Here is a 26,445-nt window from a genome sequence, read left to right on the forward strand (position 1 = left end):
CACAAGATCACGGCGACGAATGTATCAAAATGAGTTGCTTTCAAACCGTTTAACTATGCAACTTTGAACACTTGGTGAACCCTCACAGGTAAAAATTCCATTTTTTTTTTGAATCAGCACGTGATAATGGCGCTTAATTATGCTCTCCTTTCCAAATTGATTGATGTTCCTTCCACATCGATTAATTTCCCGACAAACATTGCCCAAATTATTTACTAGGAATCAAAGATACTTTAAAATGGAACTCGAGCCACCAGTGGACAGAACGATGCGAGACCTTGATCGTGCATTCTTTAAGAAAATTGTTCCTGTGACTGCAGCCCAAATTGAAGCTCGACGGACTGGTGAATTACTTAAGGCTCCCGTTTTACGACAGCATATATTGGATTTACCGAAGATCACCAATGTCGTCAGAACTAGCGATGGAGAAGAAGGAAAGAGGCTACTCTTATTGGGTGCGAATAGTCCAGGTATGTTCAGACATTTGTTACCAACATATGGTTGTGTCGAGCAAAAAATTAGATCAGCTGCCTTCTGACGCAAAGGAGTATTTGGAATCAAAGGACGCAAAGCTCGTGTCCCATTCACTAGAACTTGATTACGATTACTGGACTGCAGATCAAATTTTGCGAGCAGTGCTCCCGCCGGAACTCGGGGAGGGATCTCCGACAGCCTTCTCGATCAATGGTCATATCGGTATGCTTATGGCCCTCATCCGGCTATATACGTGCTTCTAACTTGGAGCCATACCTATAAAGCTCATATGAACCTTCGAGATGAGTACTTGCCCTACCGGTTCCTCATTGGTCAAGTTATATTAGATGTAAGTAACATCTACTCAATACAAACTTTCAATTGAGTCTGACGGTGAAAGTCAGTAGAAGAACAAGGCAATTCGAACTGTTGTAAATAAACTCGATGTCATAGATACCGAGTTCCGCTTCTTCAAGATGGAAGTATTAGCAGGAGAGCCGGAGTTCATAATCAAGCACGTAAGCGCATTCATATCCTTACGCCCTGACTATATAAATACCCGAATTCCCCATTAATTTCCAGAGTGAATCAAACTGTACATTTACCCTCGACTTCTCTACTGTTTATTGGAACTCACGGCTCGCCCACGAACACGAAAGACTTGTAGACCTATTCTTGAAGCATGGTAACAATCCCACAGCCAATGACGCCCCTCACCAGGTACCACTCATCGCCGATGTATTCGCTGGCGTTGGCCCATTTGCTGTCCCCGCAGCCAAGCGTGGTGCAATTGTATATGCCAACGACTTGAATGCGGAAAGCACAAAATGGATGGAAGTCAACGTGAAAAACAACAAAGTAAGTGCATTCAGTTAAATCTCGTCATTTTACCTATCTTACTTCCGGCGGAATAGGTGGTGCCACGCGTACGAATATCGACCCTTGATGGTCGACAATTTGTCAAGGATGTTGTCCAAACTGCATGGGCTTCGCCATTTCCTGCCGATGCATACACTAAGCCACTTTCCGTCAAAGAACGTCGCTTAAAGCGATCTGCTGCAAAGAGTACCCCGCTTCCTATTTCTGCCACATCCACAGAGGCTTCAACAGATGATCGTGTCGCAAGTGATGAACATGTGGTCCATGAATCAGGCCCCCAGCCTCCGCCCGAGCGCAACTCCCGCCGGATCGATCATTTCGTCATGAATCTTCCGGCTACAGCCATCGAGTTTTTGGACGCCTTCCGGCCCGCATTTGCTTCTCTCCAAAGCCAGTACCGAGAGGAAGTAAAGGAGGTTTATGGCATTATGCCAATGGTACACGTACATTGTTTCACACGAGAGCTGGGAGAGGACAAAGCGCGCAAAGACATTATACATGTAAGCGTCCTTTGAAGGCAATGGTATCATGCTAACATCCATATCCAATAACTCTAGAGGGCTGAAGCAGCTCTCGGGCATGCGATAACCGAGAATGTAGTGGTTCATCATGTTAGAAAGGTGGCTCCCAACAAAGATATGTACTGTCTTAGTTTCCGATTACCATCCAATTTTGTCGATAGCCAAGATTAATAGTAGCATGCTAGTTATATAACGTATCTATCACCATGAACAAATTTATACATGTATTACTGTAAATGAAACCGAGGATCATATTTAATTTTACACAACAGGGATTGGCATTGCGATAGTATAGGTTGATCTCGAATTGCGAGGCAGTACGGTAATTTTCTGAGCCCCATCGGATTGCCAAGTCTCGCACGAAGGGCGGGGACCGCCTGAGTCGCTCCCAGGTTCCGCATTGATAATCGGAAGCGACAAAATACCATGCCGGAGAGGAAGTAATGTCAAATTCAACGTAAATATACTCTTGTCCTTGACACCAGATGTTAAGGATGTATAGCAGATATGACCGTATAGACTCACCTGAGCGATATATTCACCACGCTTGGGTCCATTGACAAGCCAACCAGAGTCCATATCGGATAGCACATCGTAGCGCATCATGTATTTTGTCTCTGCATCTTCTGATGAACCCGCCCAATGGAAAGATGCTTCAATTGATACGGTAATGTCTAGAGGTTGACCAGCATACATGGTAGTACTGGGAGGAAGTCGTGGGACAACTTTGACGCGGTTGACAATCTAGTTGCAAACATTAATAATAATAAAAAAGTCGTAGCGTACGCATGACTGCCTGCTTACAGTCATGAGGGGTACGTCAAAGGGCATAGTTACTGTCCGCCATTTCGACCGTTCATCCAAGGTCTCCGTCTGAGAGTTTGCATCTGTTTCTCGCATTTCCTAAAGGGACTAAGGAACGGACGAAGCAATTGAAATTGAATCACATACCTTAATTGCGTTGAGAACGGTATCAAAATCCAGTGTGATAGGTGCGTGACCAACAAGTTGCTTCGCCCACGTCTCAGCCTCAATTTTAGGGGACTGACAAAATAGCTCCAGCATATCAATCCACCGACTATCGTTCAGTAAAGCGTTTCTGGACAAATCTCTCGACTCTTCTTGTTTTCGTGGATTCAGTGTACCATTGTATATTGCTGTGGCCCCGAGAATTGTGTCTAGATCTAATGTATGCACCGTAGGCTTTTATGGAGGGGCCAAAAGAATAAGCTCAAAGCTACGCACCTTCGTGCAGTGAGCGATAGGTAATCTTCAACTTCAAAGTCTCGCCCACTAAATAAGGGTTGTGAATTGAGATATCCGAAAGCCAGAAACATTTTTTTGAGCTTACTAGGCCGCTCGTTGGTAGTGCCTGATTGAATTTGGAACAGCCAAGGTACTGGCCTTGATGGCCTAACCAGCTAGGACGGATAGTGTCAAAACCAGAGATAATTTTAGGAGGAAGTGAATACATACCACCACAACAGGGGATCTTGCACATTGTTTTACAGAAAGCTTTGAGTCGGAATTGTTCACCAGCGTAGCTTTAGCTATACGTATCAGTTCTTGATTGGCCGAGTGAACCACGATATTAGTGAATAAACTGGAGGCGAGCATTAGCCGTAATTAAACATATCAACCGCTGTGAGCGCTCCGCACCGTTGGTCTCGGAACTTGTCATTGATATTCACAATCAATGGTAGCCCAACGTAAGATTTACATGCACGTTTTATCATGCGTTTGACCTCAGGCTGTGCTACGGTCGTGTAGACAAAATTGAGTGTTCCCTAATTTCAAGTATTAGAGATCGGTACATAAAATTAATCCTTATCATACCTCTAGCTCGTCATTTCTGGGAGAACCAGAGAATGGTACGGAAAGGATAAGTTCGTAGTCCGTAGGGAGGTCCTCCACTGATATGCCCTCATTCGTACACCCAATCGATCCGCAAGGCTCTGGACGACATTAATAAGTAGAGATATTATGGTGGAAGGAGCTGCATACCACTGAGCACTTTGGTTGAAGCGAGATTGTACTTGATTTGACTACTTGAGGAGGTAACAGTCATTGTTCCTGATCGAAGATCATTCCTTCCTGTGAAAATCTTGAACAATACCCTCTGATCTCCTAAAATTACTGGATTTCCGGATTAATTCACTAGCCATCATTGGGATGGGTGATAATACATACCATGGCGAGGCATCTGCATCATAACTTGAGTCGCTTTGTTGTCCTCAGGAATACGAACGTTCACCCGGACTTCAGATAAATTTACTTTCGTGGAAGAGACAGGATTTCGTGACTCTGGGGGGGTGACTTGAAATAGTAGCCCCGAGATCTGATACTCCAATTCAGATACGACGAGCAGCCCAACAATCGGGTCCTGATATTTCGTGCGAGTTAGTAAACACAGATCAAAGCTACAGAAAGAAAGAAGCTCACTGGACAGAACAAGGACAGAGACGAATTTCCAGGAGGGAATTCAGTGAGAGTTTCCTCAAAAGCAACACTGACACCGTCCTTCCCTTTGAAGGTAACCTTGATGTGTTTCACTTCGACAGCCTGCGCATACGAGGTTAGCTCCGGAGGGCCAGTAATGGTACATATTTACTTCGGGAAATTTGCTGCTTGCAATAAAATCCAAGAATGAGCCATCTTTTGAATTGTCCAGCCGAGCAATGTCACTGGCAAGCCTCAGGTCTACTGGTGAAAAATCCTGAATGCGAAGAGCTATAGGCATTTCCGTTTGTTAGGATGACCTGTGAGCTAACCAAGGAAGCTTACGTGAACCAAGGTTACTCGATGCATGAAGTGCACTTTGTAATGTTTGCTGGATACGCTCCGAATATGCGCTATGCTGTGTCTGTTGCGATGACAGGAGATCCACCTTGAGGAGCGCAATTGCCCGATTCGCAAAGTCTTCTGGAGACGTATTCTCAAGAGATTTGCTGGTTTCGAGATGTAGAAACCGCATATATCCTTCCAGTAAGTTCCAGTGTTGATTCGCATAGTTAGCTGGGAGCTTGGCATATATGGACTGGGCGCTGGGAATATCGCCTCGGTGTCTTTTTGTTATTTCCTGTCAGAGCACATTCTGGTTCGGAAAGATTTTCCTTACAGGTAAAGTGCAGCAAGAATGCCCCGTAATTGTGCAGCTGTCCTTACTCTCCCTGATGATTGACATGTATCGATGATACGCACTACTAAGTTTTTATAGAGATCATCGAACACCGTAATATTGTCGATCGCCTCCAGGAGGTACGCATTCGTGACGCCGAGCCGGGACATTCGATAATGTTCTTCGTTCTTCGACTCTGGCGCTGACGTAAAAGGATCGTATGTTGCGGAACTTGGTCGACTCTTTACTTCTTGTTCAGGGAGAGAAGCAGAAAATGGAGCCGTTCGAGGCAAATGTCCGGCTCGTATACCTATTTTATCTAACTAGGAGCACATAATCAAATTGATACATGAGAAATATTCAACTAAACTTACTTGGACCCTGGAAAGCTCCAATAATTCGCACTTGGCAGCACTATAACTAATTCCTCTTGTATCCATCGGAGACTCCTGGCCATTGGCGCTCTCCATCCAAGCATCACACTCATCGACTACATTGAGGGCGCAAGAATAAATCCATGACTCTAAGAAAGGCTCACTGAGAGAGTTCTGCTCTTCGATTTTCTTAGAGACCAAGGGACTATAACTTTGAGAAAGAAACTTGCCTCATTTTCACGCAATGTCCGAGAGAACGTACTAATGAATCCCGAAGCTTTATTAGCCACGTGCGCAATGGCGCCCATTTTAGCTAACAAAAGGCACTGCCGTGCAACAAGGTAACACCTATCAAAGGATGTTGGTCAACCTACTGGTGGGTAATCGACCAGGCTCATACCTGAAGTCGAATACACTAATATTGTTCGACATTATCAGGTCGCGATATGGTTTTTTGGTCACTGAAAGCAGTGGGGCAGCATCGTCCCCTGGCGCTGTTCCTCCCAGCTTTCCGAACCATGAGAGATTTTTCTCTGATCAATGTGTCAATAACCTGCTCCGGACTAATCAATCGAACCGACCTTTGAGTACCTGATAAAAAGACGCCTCGAGTTCGGAATATTGGAGCAATGCCGCGTCGAGTAACGTCATGCCTTCAAAAGATTCGGCTATACTTTCCTATTTCATAGATAAGATTGATACCAGGGGTTAGGATTAGAGCGTACCTTTAATACAAAAAACGTGCAAAAATTCCACCCAGGAACAGCACGCTGTGCTTCAGTCCGCCTAACGTCGTCAATCCGGTCGGCGATTCGACTATCCAGTGTTGTAATAATGGCATCTTTAATCTTAGCTATTAATTCCGTCCATGCAGCAGGATCGTCTTGCCCTCCTGTCACATAGTTGAGCTGCACACATCTTGGGGTGATGGTTAGTAACGAGTTGATTTGTTTCATACTAGAACACAGCACCTACCTATCTCTTTTAGCTAGTGTAAAATCCGCCCTCATACGATCTATAATACTTCCTTTCATTTGGAATAATCGTTTTCCTGCGGATCCAGTTGCATCTTGGCCCGGTGATGAAATATTGACAAGGACTATTAGCCACTCTTGATCTCGTTTTGATTGAGTGGTAACAGACGCAACCCAATCTTTGAGTTGTCGGCGTACTACATTTTTATAGGTGTCTGCATCCTAACCCCTGAGTGAGCGATTAGAAGCCCTTTACGCTGCAGGTTAACTTTACCTCGCACATCCCTAGCCATAGATTGATAAATGGTTTTGCGAGAACAGTTACAGGTATCTGGCTTCTTGTCATCCCATCCCCGCCGAATCCATCAACAGCGCTCAAACGGGCACTCGATATGCCCAAATCCAAGGGGATAAGCTCCGCATCGACTGATTGGATGGTTCGTATTGATGAGTTAGGTAGAGTTCCAGCACTAGGCTTCCAGTGCAAGTTCCTCAAAGGCTGAACACGGGACCTTAGAGATTCCAGTAAGACAGCAAAATGAGGGGAGGATTGAATGGAGTGAGCTAGTGTATATGTAATCTTCACATTCCCATTACTAGCCAATGCACCTGGACCGGGAGATATTGGACTAGGGGTATATGCCCTTGATGAGATCGAAGCAGGCCTAGAGGGAGAGGATAGCTGCATGTCGAATTAGTAGAACTATATCCAAGAAACTCTAGTGTCACGGCGGCAAGAGGTCGGTTTTCGAGGGCTACAACTTTTCTAGTTTCTCAGTTATTCCCGCGTTTAAATAGAGTGCATCAACGGCCGAATATCTTGTAGGGTACAAACTATCATACCAAGTTGAGCGATTTACACGTGATCAGCTTACGCTGGCGCAAACCAGCGAAGTGGCGTGAAATGTTTTGTTTTATTTGCAGGCAGCTTCTGGGAGCATTGCTTTGCAAAGGCATCAACCATTGGTTGTGAAAACCATTCATGCATTTGGCTCGAAGCCCAGAAGAGGTGCCGGTCATAATGCCCAACTATTTAGACTCGGTTCCTTCTGTACCTTAATGATATGTATTAATACATAAATATTTTATCATTGTACTGCGTATATGCCGCGTCAACAGACAGTTGTTGTGGCGTACAACGTCCTCTCGAGCTGGAATAAATACCGTAAGACTCAATTCGTCCACTGACTATTAGGGATCAATATAAATGTTGTGTTCTATGAACGTTCAGATCTCCAGAGTTATGGCGCTTATAAGCCCGTTTTTTACACTGATCTAATATTGCAGCTTTGTGATCTGATGTGCTGACTGAGCATTTACAATCTAACGTTATTTCTTAGATACCGAAAACACCTTGAAAATGGTCAAAGAGATTCTGGAATGAAAGGGCCCCTATCACAATTGTGTACTCTACATCAGTCATCATACAAAACGTAAACTATAGTACGACAACTATCTCATAGACGGTTCGCCAGTTGCTAGCGGAAGGTTAAATATCCAACTAATTATAACTGATTCAGTATGCTCTGAAAGAGGGATTTCAGTCACTAACCGATTGAACATGTCCAGGGTTGCTTGCGGTTGATCATGTGGGGCCAGGTGGCCAGCCTCGTGAATCTCCATAAGCGCAATCCGGCCTGAATCATTACCGCTGCTCGTGGTTCGAATGTGCCCAGCTATACGATCCCCCGATTGAGAGTTCTCGCGAAAGGAGTTTACAAAACTTTGCTGGAAGGTGGTGTTCAGGTTCTCGAGCCAAAGTATCATTCCCTGTTATCTTATTTCAGTGATTAAATAAGAGAAAGGCGACAAACCCACACCGATAATGCAGAAAGAAGATCTAAAGTAACAGCTAGACAGTAGCTTAGTGTATACATGTGAAACGGTCCTTACCAGCATCCCCAGCATAGTTTAACATCCTCACACCTCCTTCGATCATTTCGGGGAGCAATGCAGCCGCATTTCGAATAGCATCCCCAGAATGAATAAATGCTTGGTTGATTACACTGGTGCATGCTATATCCCAGCACGGTTACTTCGGTTTTGTACTCTAAACAAATGAATCTCTCACGTTTGAACTCGATGTGCGATGCGATTCCCAATTCACTCTTAACATCCGGGTAGTTGAGATACTTGGACATCCATCCAACCTCTGGATAACAAGCAAAACTTCCGTTCCTAGCATCACAATTTGACCTTGCATCAAGAAGATTTAGTCCAGATTGCTAGCCCGAACCATTCAGCGAAGCTCCGAAAGTTACGTCGTGAAAAAAACACTTACATTAATCATGTCAGTCATTTCCTCAAGACAGAACTGAGCTGTAGCTCCGCATACAAGATCAGTGTCAACCTTGTCACAGTACTAGGTTTCAAATGAGAGAGAAGCCCTCGAAGACTATAATATAACGAACTCGTACCTCGATCATGCGTAGACATGTGACCTCGTGCTTCTTCAGTTTCTTACATTCAGTACTGTTTTTCTTCCAGACCTGCCACTTCCCGCCCCCGCACCACCAGTCGTACGTAGCTCCAAACTGATACCAGGGGTGGGTAAGGCCTATCGTACCAGAAAACCACATAGTTCACCATAACTAGTTAGGCACCATGTACTCCAACTTACCACCTCCGATCATGATGCTAGTCAGATTGATTTTCAGCCAATCCCCGTTAAATTTATCAACTTGTTTGTTGTTTTCCCATATTTTATGGGCAATATATGGGATATATATCCCTGCATAGGACTCGCCTGCGACGTGCAGCTCGCCCGCATATTCGCCAAAACGCCGGTAAAATAGTTGCAGAAATACCCACATATCCTTTGCCGCTTCGAGCGAGTTGGTCATTGTCGAACCAGTGTTATATGAATACCCCACACCAGCAGGTTCTTCAGATTGACGATTATCGTTGGGTAGTTTAGCTGGATTGGGCAGAGGTACTTACGATCAATGAAGAGCATGTTTACATTCGTATTCCACGACCACGGGTTAATAGTAGTGTTTCTTCCGCCTTCACTAACCGTGCAAGGGCCGAGCTCAAGAAACAGACCGGTGCTGCTGGAACATCCGGGACCACCGTTGAGCCATATTGCGACCGGTGCCGAGCCAGGGTTATTCCTGGCTTCAAAAAACCTGAAAATCACAGCATATATGTTATGATGCGGTAGAGGATTTGGTGCAAGATAAGGAGAGGCTCACCAAAAGAACACATGTTTATCTTCGGAGATATCAAGATACCCGCTATACTGTTTAACACTTGGGTCGCACAATTTACTAGGTGACTTGACTCGGAGCTTAGAATTAGGTAAAGCTGTATGTGAGAAGTGCTCAACTAATAATTTCGTTAGACATCCAACTCAGTTGATCATAAACACTGACTCACATTGAACGTCATTGGTTTCTGGCTCAACGCCCTCTGGTTGCCCGTTCTGGAATATGACGCTACCTAGGGAAGGGCATACGAAAGCGAGGCTAAGAAGTACTAGTCTAAACCTCATGGACGGCGAATTCAGGATGCGAGGGCAAAGCTCGCTCCTTAAACCTCATATAAGTATTAATAGATCCATGTGGTCACCATCAGCGAACGCAGTTAGGACAGTTTTGTCACACGGAATACTTTGCCCGAACACCTCGTGTGCATCGGCTTCGACCTCAAGGTCACGTTATCAATCCACTTCACAGGAAATGAGTGTCAGGGAGGCAAAGGAAGCAGCAATGCATCAAAATTTGCATTCAAGACACTACCAATCATGACCTCAGACTGAAATTTCAAGAAATTATGTATGTACTCATCAATACAAGTTAAAATCCAGTCCATCTAAACTTTTCGCCTTTACAACTGGCATCTACTTCTCTCCAGACAGTGGCTTGTTCCAGATCCAACTAATCACAGATAATTAGCATATAAAAAGAAGTTATTTTAAAACCATTTACCGATTAAACATGTCAAGTGCTGCGTCGGGTTGGTCATGCGGAGCCATGTGCCCAGCTTCGAATAACTCAACATAGGCTATGCGACCAGCTTCTTTGTTCCCGCCAGTTGAACGGACGAACCCAGCAGTGCGATTGTGCGTTCGGAAATCTGTAGCAGGGGAGTCTATGAATTTTTGTTGGAACATAGTGCCAAGGTGTTCCATCCAAAGAATTTGACCCTATTACGCATAAGTCGGTTGTTCAAGATATTGATAAAAGTCCGATGACTTACTGTCCCAGGACACAACAGATCTATAATTGATGGTCATGAGTGAGCACAGAGTATAATGATTAAACTTACCGGCATCTCCAACGTAGATTAACATCCGAACTCCGTCATTAATCAAGTCGGGTAATAAAAGTGCAGAATTCCGCGCAGCATCTCCAGACCTGATAAAGCTCTTGTGCACGGTTATGTTGCAAGCTATGCCGGATGGTTGTGAGTTTAGGATATTGGAGAAAAACTCCGACCAATCACTTACATGTAAATAAGACATCAGGGTGCCCACCAAGCTGTCTCCTTATCTCTGGCCTATTGAGATACATCGGAATCCACCTGCTGGCGTCATAGCATTCCGAATCCTCTGTACGACCACACTTCATCCTCGCATCATAAGGATTTAAACCAGACTCCTATAGCCAATCATGAGTACTTCTCACTCTTCTACACAAGAACCTACGTACCGCAGCCCGAGCAAGTGTTCGGTCGAAACAGAACAACCCAGCCGTGCCGCACACAATGTCAGAACCGTAGTCTTCACACGACTGCGGCGAGAATGTGAGTAGAAGTCGATGCGAGCCAACATTGTTTACACATACCTTTAGGAGACGCTGACAGACTGGAATATCCCTGGCGAGCTGTTTGCATACCTCGCTATCCTGGTCATACACGGGCCATTTGCCTTTTCCACACCACCAATCATACAACACTGGGAGTTGATACGATGGATTCGTCAAACCTGACCTCGCGAGATTAACTGCCAATCATCATATTCAACGCGAACCGCTCACCGTTACCAATCAAAATACTCGTCAAATTCACCTTGACCAACTCGTCGCTCTTTCCAAGTTTTCGGTTGTTTTTCCAAATCGCATTGACGATATGTGGAACGTATGTTCCGGCATACGATTCTCCAGCGACGTGCAGTTCACCTGCGTACTGGCCGAACCGCTTGTAGAATAGTTGGAGGAACGACCACATATCTTCGGCCGCAACGAACGAGTCGGTGACTTCGGGTCCAGTGTTGTACGAGTATCCGACTCCAGCGGGTTCTGTGTTTCAACGACGATTAGGTACAAGTTCAATCTCAGGAAAGCGTAGAACCTACGATCAATGAACAACAGGTTCGCATTGTTGTTCCACGACCAATCATTTACTGTCGTGCCATTTCCACCTTTTTCGATCGAGCAAGGACCGAGAGCGAAGAAAAGGCCCATAGCGCTTGTGCATCCCGGCCCTCCATTTAGCCAAATGACAATTGGTGCCGTCTCTGGATTGTTTCGAGCCTCGAAAAACCTGGCAAGTAGCGTCAGCCTCACGGTAAAACGAGAGAACGAGAGAACAATATAAATGGATTTAGAATTGGACCGAAATAAACTCACCAAAAGAATAGGTGTTTACTTTCTGCGACATCGAGATAGCCACTATACTGCTTAACGGTAGGGTCGCATAGCCTGGGCTCCTTGATCCTGAGCTTGTAGTCCGGTATGGCCGAATGAGAAAAATGCTCAACTGCCGGTATAAGTTTATTTAAACGATGTCACGACAAAATTACAAGACTCACACTGGACATCATCTAAGACTAAGCCTTGCTGAGCTCCTTGGCCAAGCACCCTCTCGGAAGGAAACGCGACAGCTTGTGTCGCCAGCGCGAGTATGATTCCTCCTAGTGGCAACCTCATGGGGGTAGGTCGTATACATATATTCGCTCAACTCTATCTTATATACTCGATGGGATAGAATTCCAGGATCCCCGAGAGCGCCTTGATCACAGTGATCGTCGCAGTAAGCACCATATGGAACGCGGCATATCACGTGTACCCACGCGTAAACACATATCACACGTCAAATCGCGGTAAACTCCATGTATGATAACGTTGCCAGTGCAACATGGTCAGCACATTTGTAGATACCCCCTTCTACTCCATACATCCCTAAAATACAGCCCTTCTAACGAGAGCGAGATCAAACGAGCGGAACATGCTCAACTGAGCATATACAGGCAGTAAAGTAATAAAGCCAATAACCAGGCCGGAAACACGAAATGCGACATTGGGAGAGATTGCACAGATTGAAGATTGAAGATGCGAAATTGAATGCGTGATTAGAGCGAGATGAAGATGCGGCGCGATAATTAAGAAACGATATAGAGATGAGAGCGTCGATCACCAGTCCTTGATTATACAGATTGGAAAAATAATATTCTAGTTCGTATTATGCTGAGCTTTCTGTAGGCAAAGATATTGAGTGGCTGAAGAAAATTCCAAAAATGGACCCACAGTGCGTTCAAAGAGCCAAACGATCCTGGAGCCCGATTTTGAACCTTTTAGAGTAACAATATGCCCCTTGACCTAATCCACTCTTGTCAGCGCCAAGTTACCAACGGTCGAGAATAACTCACTGATTCATGGAGCACGGACCACATGTTCTTGTTTAGCATTGGCAACAACATACTAATGAGTTGGCTGCCCATAGCACCAAGGGCCAAGTCGACAATTATTGGACGACGGCCGCTTGACCAGTCTTCAGATTAAAAGAGCATGGACTACGAATAGTCTACCTACCTTTTGGCAGGCTCACTCAACCGTCTAGCCACAATCTCCACAGAAGATGGACCACCCGACTTGATTGCTTTTTCAATAACCTTAATGCCTTGAGGGTCAAGAGCGAGCGTCGGGATGTGTTGAACAAGGGCGCTAACGGCCTGGGCGCGATCGCTTTCGGTTCCGTTTTCTAGTACTGTATTCGAAGTCAACGATTGAACATCGTGGGTGACGAGTCTACTTACAATGTTGAACAACCCAACCTATTATAAATGCGCATACATTTGTCAGAACTCCGCTTCAATACACCCACATGAGCAAAACTTACTTCCCCACTGGTCGGTCGCCAACACATCGATACTATCCAATACTTCCCTAACGCAATCGGCCTTGTCCGAGTCCTCCAAGTTCTCAAACGCATGCTGAACTATGAGTGATCTACAAGAAGAGTGATGAATCAATGAATCAATACAATAATGGATACAGACTCACCCAGTCTCATGGCGAGCCAAGTCGACCCAACGACCTTGCATGGCTCTGTTCACACTATAACTCTTTTAGGTCAACGCACAGGAGGATAGGAAAGATACTGACTAGTCGAAGATTGGAGGTGCAGGATCAGACCATGATAACTATTACTAAACGTCAGCCTCTCGTATCGCGAGGTCAAGGCATGGCCCACCTCCATAATCTTGGTCCAAACATGACTAGCGTGCTTATTCATTAAAGTCGTAGCCAAATCCCCTTGAAGCATCTCAGAGACGACCATCATCTACAGCCCTATTAACTTCATCCTCAAGTTTGACAAAAGAACACACCCGAATAGTCTCCGCACAATCAAGTGCCTTTTGAACGACATGTGTCCCATAGCAATTAGTCGCCAGCTCAATAACCCGACCCCTATTCTTTGTCGGTCCTGAAAAATATATAACAAGGTAATCTCAACTAACCTCATGACATCCGCAACACGCTTACGCTCCTTGGGAGAGCAAGGGGATTCAAGGCACCTTTGAACCGCCCAATTTCCAAACCGGTTCATCTAAAAGTCGCGCGTGAGCATTGACGCCACCGATCAGGCGCCACAACTGACCATCATGTCGATCCCTTGCTCCACGATCGCATCAACGATTGGCTTGCGTGCCTCTTCAGAAGTCGCGGCCTTGAGTTTTTGTTGGAGGAAAATACTTGCTTGCTGATCCGAATTTTTGACGATACGTGTGACAAATAGCCCATAAGGGGGCTGAGAAGTGGGTTGAAGTAAACGCAAAAAGTTGACAGGCTACAAAATGCATCGAATGAGCTGAGGAAGATAAAGAACATACATCAAGACTGACCTCATGAAGAGAAGCTTCGGTGATCTTACGATCCTGACAGACTGGGGTGTTGGCTTGTGCTTAAATAAAATACGAGATAAATTACTTACATCGCGTCCGGTGAACCCTACGGTCTGACGGGATTGAGGGGGCTGCGACTGGGCATTCCACACTCCAGCTCCCATAGCGCGAGGAATATTCCACCCATGTGACGTTGGTGGGTTGGTACCCGCGACCGGCATCGGAGCAGGCCCTGTGATCGGTACCCAATCTTGTCTCGGCGGCAACTGGCTAAGCGGAGCAAGGGCGGGTGAGCTCTGAGTCGAAGCCAAGTTCTGGCGTTGCATCCAGCTCATGACACGCTCATGAGAATGCGGAACAGGACCTCCAATGGTAGTCATCCGTGGGGGACGGCTTGTTGTAGTATTACGGCGTGCTTGGGGACCAGAAACGAAGACTTCGTCAGAAGCGCTGGACATACTAATACGCCTAGCCGTCGGGGTATCTGTAATTGATGAGAATAGGGTATGAGATGGAGGATCGGTAAACGTCGATGAAAAGAGTGGTGGTTCGATAACGCGAGTCGGAGTAGGCGTGTGAATCGTCGAGTTGGATCCAAGGGACATGATCTGAGTAGTCGGGCTTAGCGTTGGAGGTGTCGAGGGACTAGCAGGCCCATCGCCGGGAGTAGCGGCACTCGGTCGGGGAGAGGGAGTGATGCCCAGATTCCGAAGCATCATAGTAATATGCTCTGGAGACTCGGCGTCGGACTGTACAACCGTTATTCAACGAATATATGCGCATCAGTGCTACTCACCGACTTGATAGGATCGCTTTTCGTAGGCCCAAAGAGCGGCTGGGATGGGCTCCAGCTCGAATCGGAAGCGAATGGGTCAAATGACGCGTTTTGAGGCGCCCAAATCGACGCCGACGTACCCCATTCACGCCGACGCGGGTTTGGGTCGAGTGACGAAGGCCACACAGACGAATTCATGCTGGATGGAGAAGGCATATGGAACAGAGAGTGGACGTCGTGGTCGACACAAAGCGATAGGGGTATCTACTGGTCTTTTAAACCCCTTTTGTTTGCTTCCGACAAATCCAGGTAAGCAAATCAATATAACGGATACAAACATGCCTAAGCAAATGAATGCGCGATTGGGAACTGCATACACTTAGATATAACTGTCTCACTCCCAAATACTACACGAAGTCGAGGAAGTCGGAAGGCATCTCGGAACCGATAAACCATCTAGACTCAATTGCATTGATGGAACGCCCAGAATAGAAAGAGTTCCGCGGCTCCATCGGCCATTATTCAAGGCGTTTCAGAATCGTAAAACTGCGTCCATTGAGAAAATCCATATATACAAAATGTATAAATGATAGAAAGGCCATAGTGTAAGAATAGTACCAGCGATTAGAAATCGAAAATATTAAGAGAACTACTCCTCGCATACGTAGCATAGATAGTCGCTGGCCGTTTCAAAGACCTCCGAGATCTTTACTGGACGGGTCAATCCCACGGTGGGTAGCTCATTCGACTTTTCTGCGGCAGGAGGAGCGCCAACAGGGTATGTATCGAAATTAGCGAGATCCTGTGTCAGCCCTCCTCCATAGGCTCCCTTGTTCTTCTTGTTCGCACTCTGCCACTTTGCCCAAATGCAGTCAATGTTCTACAGTAAACACGTCAGTGATGATCATACGTAAATCACCTGAAACTTACTGCATGATGCAAGTAGAATAACGCATCATTTGGCGACCATAACGGATGCGAAATATCACTAAGACAGTGAGTCCCGTTAGTCTCCGAGCACAGGATCTTACCTAACCAAGAAAGCAAACTCACCCGGGCATCATCAAGTGGGCGGCGTTGTGTGGACCTTGTGCGCGCACTCCATCAATCTTAAAAGCAAAATCTGTATAGTTCCCCACAGAGCCATTGATTATTGCGTTGATGTTGTCTGGTGCGAGAACATTGGGCGCGGCCAGCTCACGATCAGGAAAGTTGAACGGGAAGGTATCGGTTCTGAATGGCTATACCCCCCCCCCCCAAAAAAAAAGCTAATATTGAACACAGTTGGTTAAGTAGAACGATCGGGAGTACATACGTAAGGGGTATAGGTGCGATTGATGACATGCGGTGTAGGGTACGCTCGATAGGAATTCTTGAATGCACCATCGGTCAATGGCGTCCCAAACGTTCCCAGCCCGGTTTCGGGATCAGCATCAAATACTGGAGCGGAAGTCATATTGGCCACGTCTACATTTAATCATAAATTTAATACTCGCGCCTCGTTGACCGAAAAAGAATACGTACCTAAGGACCAATTCCAGTACGGCAACACGCCCTTGTATCCACATCGCTGCTTCAAAGCATCGTGGAAAGTATGCAAGTACCACCTGTGCCAGGGTAAAAATACTTCGAGCGCTAATTAGTACTCAGCTATACCTTGTCAACATGGAGTGCTTACGCGCTGTAAAGTGATCCTTGTTGTTAGAATCCATGTGTGCGTATACAAGATCGTCAAAGTATGAGGACTTCGAGTTGTAGGCTGGTATGCCTGGGGTATCCCCTTTAGGTGAAAGGTCACTCGTCTTTCCGTATTCGTATGGCTTTTGAAGACACTGGAATACCATCCATGAGATCAGAGAAATTAGGATGAAAATCAACGAACGAAACGAACCTTGACAGCATCTATGAATGCCTTCCTGTCCTTGCGAGAAATGGTCCTCCATTCCTTGCGTTTGGCAGGCTGACGACATTTGTTGCCACCCCTCGCAAAGGAGTCGGCGTCCGAGTCGGCAGCGAATGCACCCAACGCAAGAGCGGTGACAGAAAGTAGGCTGGCGAGCTTCATAGCAGAAGATCCAAGTGAGAATGTGGATACATCCCTTGAGGCCTGACCTTTAAATATACTCCCGTTACGCCAACACTGATGCGCACCCAAACATCAAGATTGACATAAGAAGCTTGGGTCTATTGACCCAGAATCGCATAAAACTAGTACAAATTCAACCCACGCACCAGAGTTTTGTATTGACCACGGCCACCCCTGGCCCATACTATGGAAGCATATCTACTTGGCAGGATCGGAGGCACCCATAGCCATCCCAGATAGCACGATGCCGAGGGTAGGCACGTTGTAAGCAAGGTTGAGACCGCAACGCCAAGCTCTCCGTTGATCCCTCATGTCCCTCGATCATCAGCAGTTGCGTCATATCACGTGACGGTGTGTCTACCGTTTATCCATTTACGGGTGTGTCCACGGTGGACAAATTCAGGAGAAGGCTTCCTGGGCTTTTGAATGTGCTGAAAAGGACGTTTCGTCCTTGTGTAAGTAGAGCAGGGTTCCAAAAGTGGTCCAACAACACTCCAGTACCGCTCGGTTGAGGGTTTTGCCACTGGCCGTTAGTGTACTCGAGCCTCGCCACCTTGCATGTCATTCCACGGGCGATCGGGGCCACGGCACTGAACTCCACACAAACATTCCAGCATTGCTCTCGGCCCCCGGTCCGTAATACGAAACCATCTTCAGCATATTGCTAGATATGTATATATATATGTCCTGTTGGCCCACCGGCTACACAACAGATAGTGTTATGCCGTCCAAACGCACTCTTCAGCCACAGAGTAGTCAATTAACCAAGCCAGATACTCGGCCACAATCAAATTCAACCCACAAAGGTTCTGACAACGGCGATAATCTCCTATCTCAGCTCAGCCTGCGATCCGAACGCGTCTGGAATTATATTTCACCATATACTGTTTCTTCCGAGGAGCCACGATCAGAACCTCCTTCGACGTTGCACCGAATTAGTAGGCGATGCTAGCGGATGAACACCTTGGGACAAGTTCGAGTTCGTCTTTGGTTTCACTACGCTCCTTCTGGTATATTTAACATTCAGGGGTATCTTTGGCTGTTGTGGTACGTAATTAATGCAGAGTCCACCAAGATCTATTTAGGTTTGATGGACTCCGATCAGTGATAAAATTTGACATTGGTGGAGCTTGAGTGGGGCCTAACCAATCAACATATCTTCCATTGGTAGTTGAAAGGGTGCCAACTACGTTCCAACACTTTGCGTAGATGTGTATACATGTATGTATAGATGATAAACGCCATCGAGAGAGTCGAGTCGTAGAACCACATGGTTAGCTGTGTATCTCTGACCCACTGGTGCTATCGATGGAGTCAATGAAGATAAAATGGAGTTCGACAATCTTATGAAATTGATTATACTTAGAGTGTTCTATATCACTCTATCTCACGCTCGGTACCGGTGGTTTGGACCGGCACACTGAGTCTGGGTATCACCTAGGTTGCTCATAAAACGATTGGTTATAGGTGTTCTTTATATCGATGAGTAACCGTAACACATTCCCACATGCTTGAGGTTATAGAATCAGCTGGACAATCTTTCTATGGAGTCTTCTATCTCGACATGGTGTATCGATTGGTACTTTTACAGTAGCATATCCCGATTGGTGAGCCCTATAAGAAGTGGGTCCAAATGATTTATATGGGTGTCATTCTTGATCCAAATAGTAAGCACGCAAAATATGGGTTTGATAAAGATGTTTTCCCGACCTAGATCATCTGAATTAGGTTTATTGCATCTTACCTGAATCGAGTAGCATACAGTCCATTCGTGTGTGAGTTTTCCAGATGCACACAGCCGCATCTTACATACAGTGTGTTGGCAAAGTTCAGTAGTTGTTCCCACGGATCCAGGTTTCCAGCGCACCCTCTTGGCGCCACTCCAGTTGTGGACTCTGTGTTTCTAGGTGCAGATTCTCGGCAAAACCCGGACGTGGAACCAACTTTCTGTGGTCTTGAGGTTCACTCTGATTGAAATTGCCTATACCAGATGACTGGAAATCCCATGCCCATAATATGCAAATCGTATGTAAAACACTTTCAAAAAAGATCAAAACAAGTAAATTTCACGATTACATGAGCTCTAATATTGATAGGCTGGACAATCAAACCTATATTACCTAAGGTTTGGCTCCTGGTCACAAATCTGATTTCTCCGTAATAGTGAGCATCGCTAGAACGAGGCCAACCCGATGGAAACGTTGAGGTACTTCCCAATCCCAAAAAGGACACATGATCATGTACACCTTATTTTGGTATATCACGTTTCAAATTCTACTTCGTGTCCCTTAACCTTTTAAACATATATACTACTTTTGGTATTTACTAAAAAGGGGGTACTCGACTCTCTGCACTAGCAGTCATGGTATCGTCTTTGGGGAAGGGGGGAGCGCATATATGCGCCTAGAATTGTACAAAAAGCACCTGTGACTTGTTCCTATTCATCGAAGTGCGTTGGCCCTTCCCGTGAAATTTCCTATTCGCTTCCTAAGTCATATGACCCAAATCAAAGTATTATTCATAGAGAGGGCGTTGGCTGGGAACTACACCATGCGTCGCACCTGCGGTTATTGATAATCTATACACAGGCGTAAACACCCCTCTGCCTGGGATAAAAAAGGTCATAACGCTCCACCCTTGCCGACCTTTAGACCACACACCCACCTGTTGATTTTCAAGAGGATTAAGGCCATGGTAACTGTCAAAATTTACGGAGTGAGTGATATTCATGTCGTATCTAATCGCTATGTAAGGCTGACTAGGTCTGTGTGTGATAGATGCTACTGTCTCCGTATGCGCAGACGGTCATGATAACATGTGACGAACTGGGAATCAAATATGAGCTCATCGTGGTTGACCTTACAAAAGACGAGCAAAAAGCACCTGACTTTGTCGAGACAATGCATCCTTTTGCTGCTGTCCCCGTATTCGTGGTAAGTCGGTATCCATATATCTCGACAAACTTGAAATAGTAACATGCCATCTTTTCAACATCAATCAATAAAAAAGGACGAGGATGGCACCCAGCTTTTTGAGTCTCGGGCTATATGCCGCTACCTTGTAGCAAAATACGGACGAGACTCAGGGTTGGTTCCCGATCCACACGACCTGAAAGAGACTGCATTGTTTGAGCAAGCCGCAAGTATCGAGTATTCGACATTTGACCCTCACGCTCGAGCTCTCACATTCCAGCGTGTTTTTGCAAAGTAAATCTAATATACTACAAGTATTCAATAACGTTTAACGTGATACCCGCAGGTTGCTCGGCATAGAGCCGGATGAAGCAGTTGCCCAAAAATCCATCAATGCGCTGAACTCCAAAATGGAAGGGTATGAAAGAATTTTGTCCAAGCAGAGATATCTTGCAGGCGACGTACGTCGGGTTTCCATCGGGATTAACGAATTGTTATTCTAACGCCTTTGCGGCAGAACTATACACTCGCAGACTTGCTCCATGTTGGCTATGGAAAATATGTCTACGATGTCCACCCCGAAATATTTTACTCCAAGCCTAATGTGAAGAGATGGTGGGATGATATTACTTCCCGGGAGACTTGTGCAGCATGGAATGCGTTCCGGCTGGACTAAGACGGGACCCATAGTCAATACCTTCTAAAATGTTCACTTACATCTACAAATTCAGGTTTATAGCTATGAGTCCTTGTAAATTTGTGAATCGTTCTTGGCATTTCTCTTTGGTGGTGTACTTCTGTGGTGAGTGGCAGGACGCTCACTGTGCCTCCTTGTTGAAACTCCGTAGATCGAATGGAGATAGACTTATAGAATTCTCAATATCGCTACTAAGAGACAGGTTCACAGACACTCGGGGGGGTATTCAGAGGAAAAAAAGCACATGAAATTTTGGGATACACGGGCATTAAAAGGCGCCGCGCTACTATATAGGAATCTGTTCAAGGCCACGTTCAGTAACGAAAATGAGACGAATGAGGAAATAGCTGACACGTAACGCTACGCTTCTCAAGCTCTGCTGATTCATTAGAAATTTCATAATAGTCTATAGATCTCGATCCTAGTGAAGAGTAGAATAACGTCTGTAATTGAATGCACCAGAAGAAAAATGTCAAGGTATCCAAATATTAACCTCTATTAATATTACATATAAATTCTCATCATTACTAAATATATATCAGTAAAGTAGGGCCCCATGCACCGAGCTCATCGATTTCAAGGCACATTATTTTACCATATGCATTTGTAGCAAAGATTGCTCCTCTTGGTTGACATCATATCAGAAACCTGAGCAGGAGGACTGAGGCCTTCTGTGGGGAGCAGGGAGGAGAAATTGGCAGCAGGAGGAGCGCCAACAGGGTATAGGTGGTAGTTTTCAACATCTTGGGTAAGCCCTCCGCCAAACGCCATAGCATTTTCCGGGCGACGGTCTTGCCATTTCTCCCAGATACAGTCAATGTGCTGAATTTTCAAATTAGTTGAACTATTTGAGCTATTTGGGATGGATTACATACTGCATGGTGTAGATAGAAGAGTGGGTCATTGGGCGACCAGAGCAGGTTCCCCATATCACTAATTCCGGGTTCAATTAACAGGGCATTTGAAAGACATCAGAACTCACCCTCCCATCATCAAATGAGCGGCGTTGTGTGGGCCTTGGGCAGTGACGCCATCAATCTTGTATGCAAAATCAGTAAAGTTTCCTGTCGAGCCTTCCACAATGTTCTCCATCGCCTCTGGAGCAAATGGTTGGGTGGCATGCATTTCAGGAGCATTAAACCCGAACGGGAACACGTGATTATCGAATGGCTAAAAATATATCACTGGACTATCCTGACTTAAATTGTGGCAAGGAGCTTACGCGTGGATTGAACTTTCGGCTGACAACGTGGGGTACGGGGTAGGCTCGTATGGTGGTACCGAAAGCACCATCTTTGACTTCCCACTTGTCGTCCGCCGAGGTTCCGAACGTTCCGAGTCCAGACTCCGGATCGGCATCGAAGATAGGAGAGTTTGTGATATTTCCCACATCTGTAGATAGAGTTAACGTTGGAATGTAGCTATGATGCAAACTGGGGTTTGACTTACCCAATGACCAGTTCCAATATGGCATCACCCCACCATACGCGCATTTATCTTTCAGTGCCGTGTGAAATGTATGCAAGAACCACCGATGCCAGGGTAAGAACACTATTTTTAGAGGCCGAATGGTTTAGGAAACTAGCATGTCCTTAAATGGAACGTTATCACTCACGGGCAGTGAAGTGGTCCTTGATGTTTGAATCTATGTGTACGTAGACAAAGTCGTCGAAATATGACGACGATAAGTTCATCGAGGGAATATCAGGCGTTGCTCCGACTGGTGTCAGTTTTGGGTTATGAGGGAGTTCTCCAAGGCACTGAATATTAAAATATTCACTTTCAATGGGGGCGAGCAGGCAAACAAAAAGACAAACCTTGACAGCATCGATGAAAGCCTTTCTCTCCGATCGATCTAGTGTTCGCCATTCCCTACGTTCTGCTGGTTTCTCGCACTGTGCGTTTTGGACTAGAGGAGTAACTTCCAGGGGCGTTTCCTCGGAAACAACGACAGTGATAGAGAATAAGAGTGAAGTCAAGAAGGATGAGAGCTTCATTTAGGAGTTCTTGGTGCAAAGATGTGTGAGGTTATATTATCGAGAATTATACGGTGCTTATATACTGGTGCTATGGCTAGCATATTCAGTCGCTCCGCAGGCCTAGGCGACAGATGTCCGCTTCAAGCCTGGATTTTCGATGCGTGAAAGCTCTCGCGGAATACATTTCTTCGCAAAGGGATGGAGATGAAGACTTCCTATCAGGTGGTGATCGTAGGCAGGATGAACTCGAAAAGGAGCTTCAGTCAGCATCATCGGCTTTAGTCGACTTCTTGTCACGTGATGGAAGCAGGCGGTCGGTTTCATTTTCCATTTTGGGAGGATCTCTCTCGTGGCTGGGGGAGTTCGGCCTCAAGAAGAAAGGATCATCATAACAAACCGTCTACCTAGGTTACTATGTGGAACAGCGGCACTGACGAAGGACATGTATTCTGCGAATATTACTCATCTCTAATCGAATTTCATTATAGGCTACCGTTTATGATTGGGCCGGGTACATCTGAGTTCGTACATGCAGCCGGGGATTCTAGTGCTTGGAACGTATCGTTAGGTAGAAGTTGGAGCATGGAATACCTGAATTGGCTACACAACTTACACAGGCTTTGCGCGTGCGGCTTTCAGGAAGTGAAGAACTCCATCGCTTGGTATAATTATATATCGTTTCTTGAACCGAGGGGGTTTTGAGAAAGTATACGTACACGAGGCCATGAGCCCATCCAATTCGCGCTGTATACTGTGGCGTAGGGCAGAGTGAACCCAGTAGATTCCCTAGAACTTGAAACCTTACGCAACCCTGCTCCCGGTAGTCCGTTCTGTGCAATCGGGCTGAGTTGTCCGCTCGGTTGATCTTTCTACACTTCTGCCGCTAACTTCGATAGATCACGTAGGAAGTACACGTAACCCAGCTATAGCATAGTGAGCGCGCTGAAAATGGGGGCACTGGACACCAATCGTAGCAAAACCAACGCCCATAACATTTTCTCTCGTGGTATGGGTGTTTGAAGCAGTCGACCAACTCTCTACCTGGAAGTCGATGATCCATCCCGGATCTAGTACTAACAGAGCTTCGATGACGAGGGCGACCTGCAACTAAAGAACTACCAGGATGACTGAACGCGATGAAATGTGGAGCCGTATCGGCATAAAATTAATCCACGACCAAAGGTGAGTAGTCGACTGTGCAAGCGACCAAGTTAGTGTTTGGAGCAGAGCTCTGCGCTTAACTTCGGGTCATGCCAACAATGTCAGATCTGAGATGTTGCGTATAGAACCCCCCCTCCTCCCGGCATCAAGGTCAAAGTTAGGGACTGTGGGTCGCGTTTTGCTAGATATTTTTATTAAACTTCGTGAAATCCCAGTGTCTCAATCCTGCGATACATGTATATATCATAGCGCTATAATCTACTCCACGCACAAAACCCAGTAAACTGGTGGTGTTGCCATCAGACATACGCATGACCGATAAAATGAGCACAAAAACCTCCAAGATCCCTATTACGTTGGGCTGCCAATTATATGATACCCAGTCAATATGTATTTATTTAATAAAAGGTGGACGTAGGAACTGGGATCGGCTTGTATAAGTCTATGCCGTGGGAAGGACCGATCAGTTGAAGCGAAAGCCTAATGAGCTGGGCGAATTTCTCACCATATGCAGGGATACCCCAAGGCGCGCTCGGTTTAACCCATCCAGCCGGAGCGGCTGTGGCCGTGGCACTAACAGTAGCATATTGTGTCGGAGTCGCCTTCGCAGGGAGCGATTTGATACAAGAGCCACTACTGGCACCACTAATCAGAGAGGCATATTAGTACAACGATCACCAGCATGGATGAACTGTGGTCTACTAAGTGCTACTGCAGCGGTCGATCACCCTATTCCCATTGAGCGTCCAAAAGTTAAAGTTCTTTACGTTAATGTTAACCGGAGGGTTCGTATCGCTTCCGACCATCACAATGGCCCCGCGATTTGCACCATGGTTCAAACTTCCTCGCCAGTCGGAGAAAGTAATGTTAGAAAGTTGGACGTTTGAGGCTCCCGCGACAAAACTGTTCTGCCAGTATTGGGTGATATATGCGTTGTCTGAAAACCGGAAATGTTATAGGTGTCGAAGACTATTTCAATCTGGGTGACTCACACGTAACATCAATGTTTGTAAAGTTGCGAAGCACAACGTTCTTGACATATCCAGGGGAAGTGCCTCCGGGGTAAGTCTTTAACATGAAGGCGTTCGTGACCTGGCTTTGGCTCAGCGGAAAGGTTAAGGGAATACCGTTATTTGATCATACCTGATAATTCTCGATATTTTGGAACAGAATATTTTCGATCACGCTTCCATCCTTCAATGATCCGATAGTCGATCCACCGCTCTGGTTGCATCGGATGTTCTCGATGGTAGCCTGTTTCGACGGACTCTTGACACATATGCACTCATCACTGCACAAAACGGTAAATAGTTTTGGCCAGCAATTATAACGAAGCACCTTACCGGTTAGTGACCTCGACATGGTGCACGTGGTAGTTGGTCCCAGAAATATCAACGCCATCCAACCCGCCTTGGTTCCCTCCGCGAATAGTGATGCGATAAACCTCGGCGTTGACGGCTTCGCCCACAACCAAGTGGAAAGAGGGGGCGTCGACAAGTTTGATATCATGCACGGAGAAGTTAGTAGAGATGTGGACGCGCAAGAGACGCGGCCATCCAGAGCGGCCGTCCTGGTTGGGGCGTAGGCGATAGAAGTATCCTTGTCCTTGGGCCGGGAATTAGCGGCCTCGTCAATTATAGATTTGTCACCTTACCTTGACTAAGATCGCCAACGGGACCAGAGGGTGGGAGAAATTGCCCTCGAGTCAGCTGGGAAGTAGCACAACCAACAGAATACACTCACATTGCACCTTGGCCGTTGCTCGAATATAATTCAAACTCATTCATACGTTGGAACACGAGTGCGTTCCCGGACACGGCGCCCGAGACGTAACCAGAGTAGTCAACAGTGATGAGACCATCGAGTTGGAATGCCCAATTGCTTGCCCCATTCAAGAGAACAGTACTAGACAGAAGGTAGTTTCCCTGATATATAGTTTGAAGATGAGCTTCCCTATTTATAAAATCCTTAATACAAGTCCTCACCTTTGGAACAATGAGGCGCGAATTTGGGTTCTTGACTACGCAATTGCTAAAGGCGCTTTTGATCGCTGGACCAATGTCGGTAGCATTATCGGCCTTGGCGCCATAATTGCTAATTTACCAATATTGGGGCTTCAGCTCGCTTAACAGCGGCCAAGTATAGACTTACAGTACGTTGCACTCGAACATCTTGGATGCAGCAGGTACAGCAGGTCCGACGCGGCCCACATGCTGCGCCTGACAGACACCGGCCAGAAGTGCGGCTACAGAGGCAAGTATCAAGCGCATCAAAGCGTATCCCTTTGAAGTAAAGCAGTGCTACTAGAGCTGTTAAACGAAAGGAACGGATGAGAGTTGCGCCGGTCAAAAGAGTGCTACCGGAGCAAGACTAGACAAGCCACAACAAGAAAATAAGAGGTAGAAGAGAGGTTTTGGGTCAACTGAAAGG

The 26,445-nt window shown here is 46.0% G+C and overlaps 8 protein-coding genes across 8 annotated transcripts; 2 read left to right on the top strand and 6 right to left on the bottom strand.

Annotated features, from left to right (window-relative positions):
* Nucleotides 1-238: 238 nt before the first annotated feature.
* On the top strand, nt 239-2,045 carry RhiXN_09960 (tRNA (guanine-N(1))-methyltransferase; the record flags this gene model as incomplete). Its single annotated transcript, XM_043329776.1, has 7 exons — nt 239-470; nt 523-696; nt 759-823; nt 882-992; nt 1,057-1,332; nt 1,389-1,853; nt 1,911-2,045. 7 exons carry the CDS (start codon nt 239-241, stop codon nt 2,043-2,045), a joined length of 1,458 nt encoding a protein of 485 aa, XP_043182610.1.
* A 90-nt stretch (nt 2,046-2,135) lies between these two features.
* On the bottom strand, nt 2,136-9,833 carry RhiXN_09961 (Serine carboxypeptidase; the record flags this gene model as incomplete). Its single annotated transcript, XM_043329777.1, has 32 exons — nt 2,136-2,348; nt 2,400-2,618; nt 2,679-2,777; nt 2,826-3,058; nt 3,120-3,167; nt 3,226-3,295; nt 3,351-3,477; nt 3,534-3,661; nt 3,711-3,829; nt 3,879-4,010; nt 4,065-4,257; nt 4,317-4,436; nt 4,486-4,604; nt 4,659-4,939; nt 4,993-5,315; nt 5,367-5,482; nt 5,629-5,714; nt 5,767-5,899; nt 5,948-6,044; nt 6,092-6,284; nt 6,342-6,562; nt 6,615-7,005; nt 7,893-8,110; nt 8,161-8,192; nt 8,234-8,356; nt 8,412-8,565; nt 8,622-8,702; nt 8,758-8,897; nt 8,961-9,224; nt 9,281-9,468; nt 9,535-9,667; nt 9,719-9,833. 32 exons carry the CDS (start codon nt 9,831-9,833, stop codon nt 2,136-2,138), a joined length of 5,109 nt encoding a protein of 1,702 aa, XP_043182611.1.
* Nucleotides 9,834-10,181: 348 nt separating this feature from the next.
* On the bottom strand, nt 10,182-12,210 carry RhiXN_09962 (Serine carboxypeptidase; the record flags this gene model as incomplete). Its single annotated transcript, XM_043329778.1, has 11 exons — nt 10,182-10,218; nt 10,270-10,487; nt 10,541-10,560; nt 10,610-10,732; nt 10,791-10,941; nt 10,993-11,073; nt 11,128-11,267; nt 11,320-11,580; nt 11,637-11,824; nt 11,911-12,040; nt 12,093-12,210. The coding sequence occupies 11 exons, from the start codon at nt 12,208-12,210 to the stop codon at nt 10,182-10,184; spliced, it is 1,467 nt and encodes a 488-aa protein (XP_043182612.1).
* A 522-nt stretch (nt 12,211-12,732) lies between these two features.
* Nucleotides 12,733-15,396, bottom strand: RhiXN_09963 (Pumilio-family RNA binding repeat; the record flags this gene model as incomplete). Its single annotated transcript, XM_043329779.1, has 15 exons — nt 12,733-12,756; nt 12,808-12,879; nt 12,930-13,041; nt 13,093-13,267; nt 13,317-13,334; nt 13,400-13,509; nt 13,564-13,617; nt 13,666-13,703; nt 13,754-13,843; nt 13,890-13,971; nt 14,022-14,110; nt 14,162-14,350; nt 14,406-14,438; nt 14,495-15,154; nt 15,202-15,396. The coding sequence occupies 15 exons, from the start codon at nt 15,394-15,396 to the stop codon at nt 12,733-12,735; spliced, it is 1,941 nt and encodes a 646-aa protein (XP_043182613.1).
* A 433-nt stretch (nt 15,397-15,829) lies between these two features.
* On the bottom strand, nt 15,830-17,245 carry RhiXN_09964 (tyrosinase; the record flags this gene model as incomplete). The annotated part of the gene is made up of 7 exons (XM_043329780.1): nt 15,830-16,060; nt 16,111-16,168; nt 16,234-16,421; nt 16,496-16,647; nt 16,705-16,815; nt 16,859-17,012; nt 17,072-17,245. 7 exons carry the CDS (start codon nt 17,243-17,245, stop codon nt 15,830-15,832), a joined length of 1,068 nt encoding a protein of 355 aa, XP_043182614.1.
* A 2,828-nt stretch (nt 17,246-20,073) lies between these two features.
* Nucleotides 20,074-20,854, top strand: RhiXN_09965 (glutathione S-transferase; the record flags this gene model as incomplete). The annotated part of the gene is made up of 4 exons (XM_043329781.1): nt 20,074-20,199; nt 20,276-20,472; nt 20,525-20,639; nt 20,696-20,854. The coding sequence occupies 4 exons, from the start codon at nt 20,074-20,076 to the stop codon at nt 20,852-20,854; spliced, it is 597 nt and encodes a 198-aa protein (XP_043182615.1).
* Nucleotides 20,855-21,466: 612 nt separating this feature from the next.
* Nucleotides 21,467-22,872, bottom strand: RhiXN_09966 (tyrosinase; the record flags this gene model as incomplete). Its single annotated transcript, XM_043329782.1, has 7 exons — nt 21,467-21,697; nt 21,751-21,808; nt 21,858-22,045; nt 22,098-22,267; nt 22,325-22,426; nt 22,491-22,635; nt 22,693-22,872. The coding sequence occupies 7 exons, from the start codon at nt 22,870-22,872 to the stop codon at nt 21,467-21,469; spliced, it is 1,074 nt and encodes a 357-aa protein (XP_043182616.1).
* Nucleotides 22,873-24,413: 1,541 nt separating this feature from the next.
* Nucleotides 24,414-26,285, bottom strand: RhiXN_09967 (polygalacturonase; the record flags this gene model as incomplete). The annotated part of the gene is made up of 10 exons (XM_043329783.1): nt 24,414-24,457; nt 24,521-24,660; nt 24,718-24,952; nt 25,008-25,107; nt 25,159-25,306; nt 25,359-25,620; nt 25,670-25,714; nt 25,766-25,940; nt 26,001-26,109; nt 26,167-26,285. 10 exons carry the CDS (start codon nt 26,283-26,285, stop codon nt 24,414-24,416), a joined length of 1,377 nt encoding a protein of 458 aa, XP_043182617.1.
* Nucleotides 26,286-26,445: the final 160 nt, after the last annotated feature.

This window comes from Rhizoctonia solani, chromosome 8 (assembly GCF_016906535.1).
Source record: "Rhizoctonia solani chromosome 8, complete sequence".
NCBI classification, from domain to species: domain Eukaryota; kingdom Fungi; phylum Basidiomycota; class Agaricomycetes; order Cantharellales; family Ceratobasidiaceae; genus Rhizoctonia; species Rhizoctonia solani.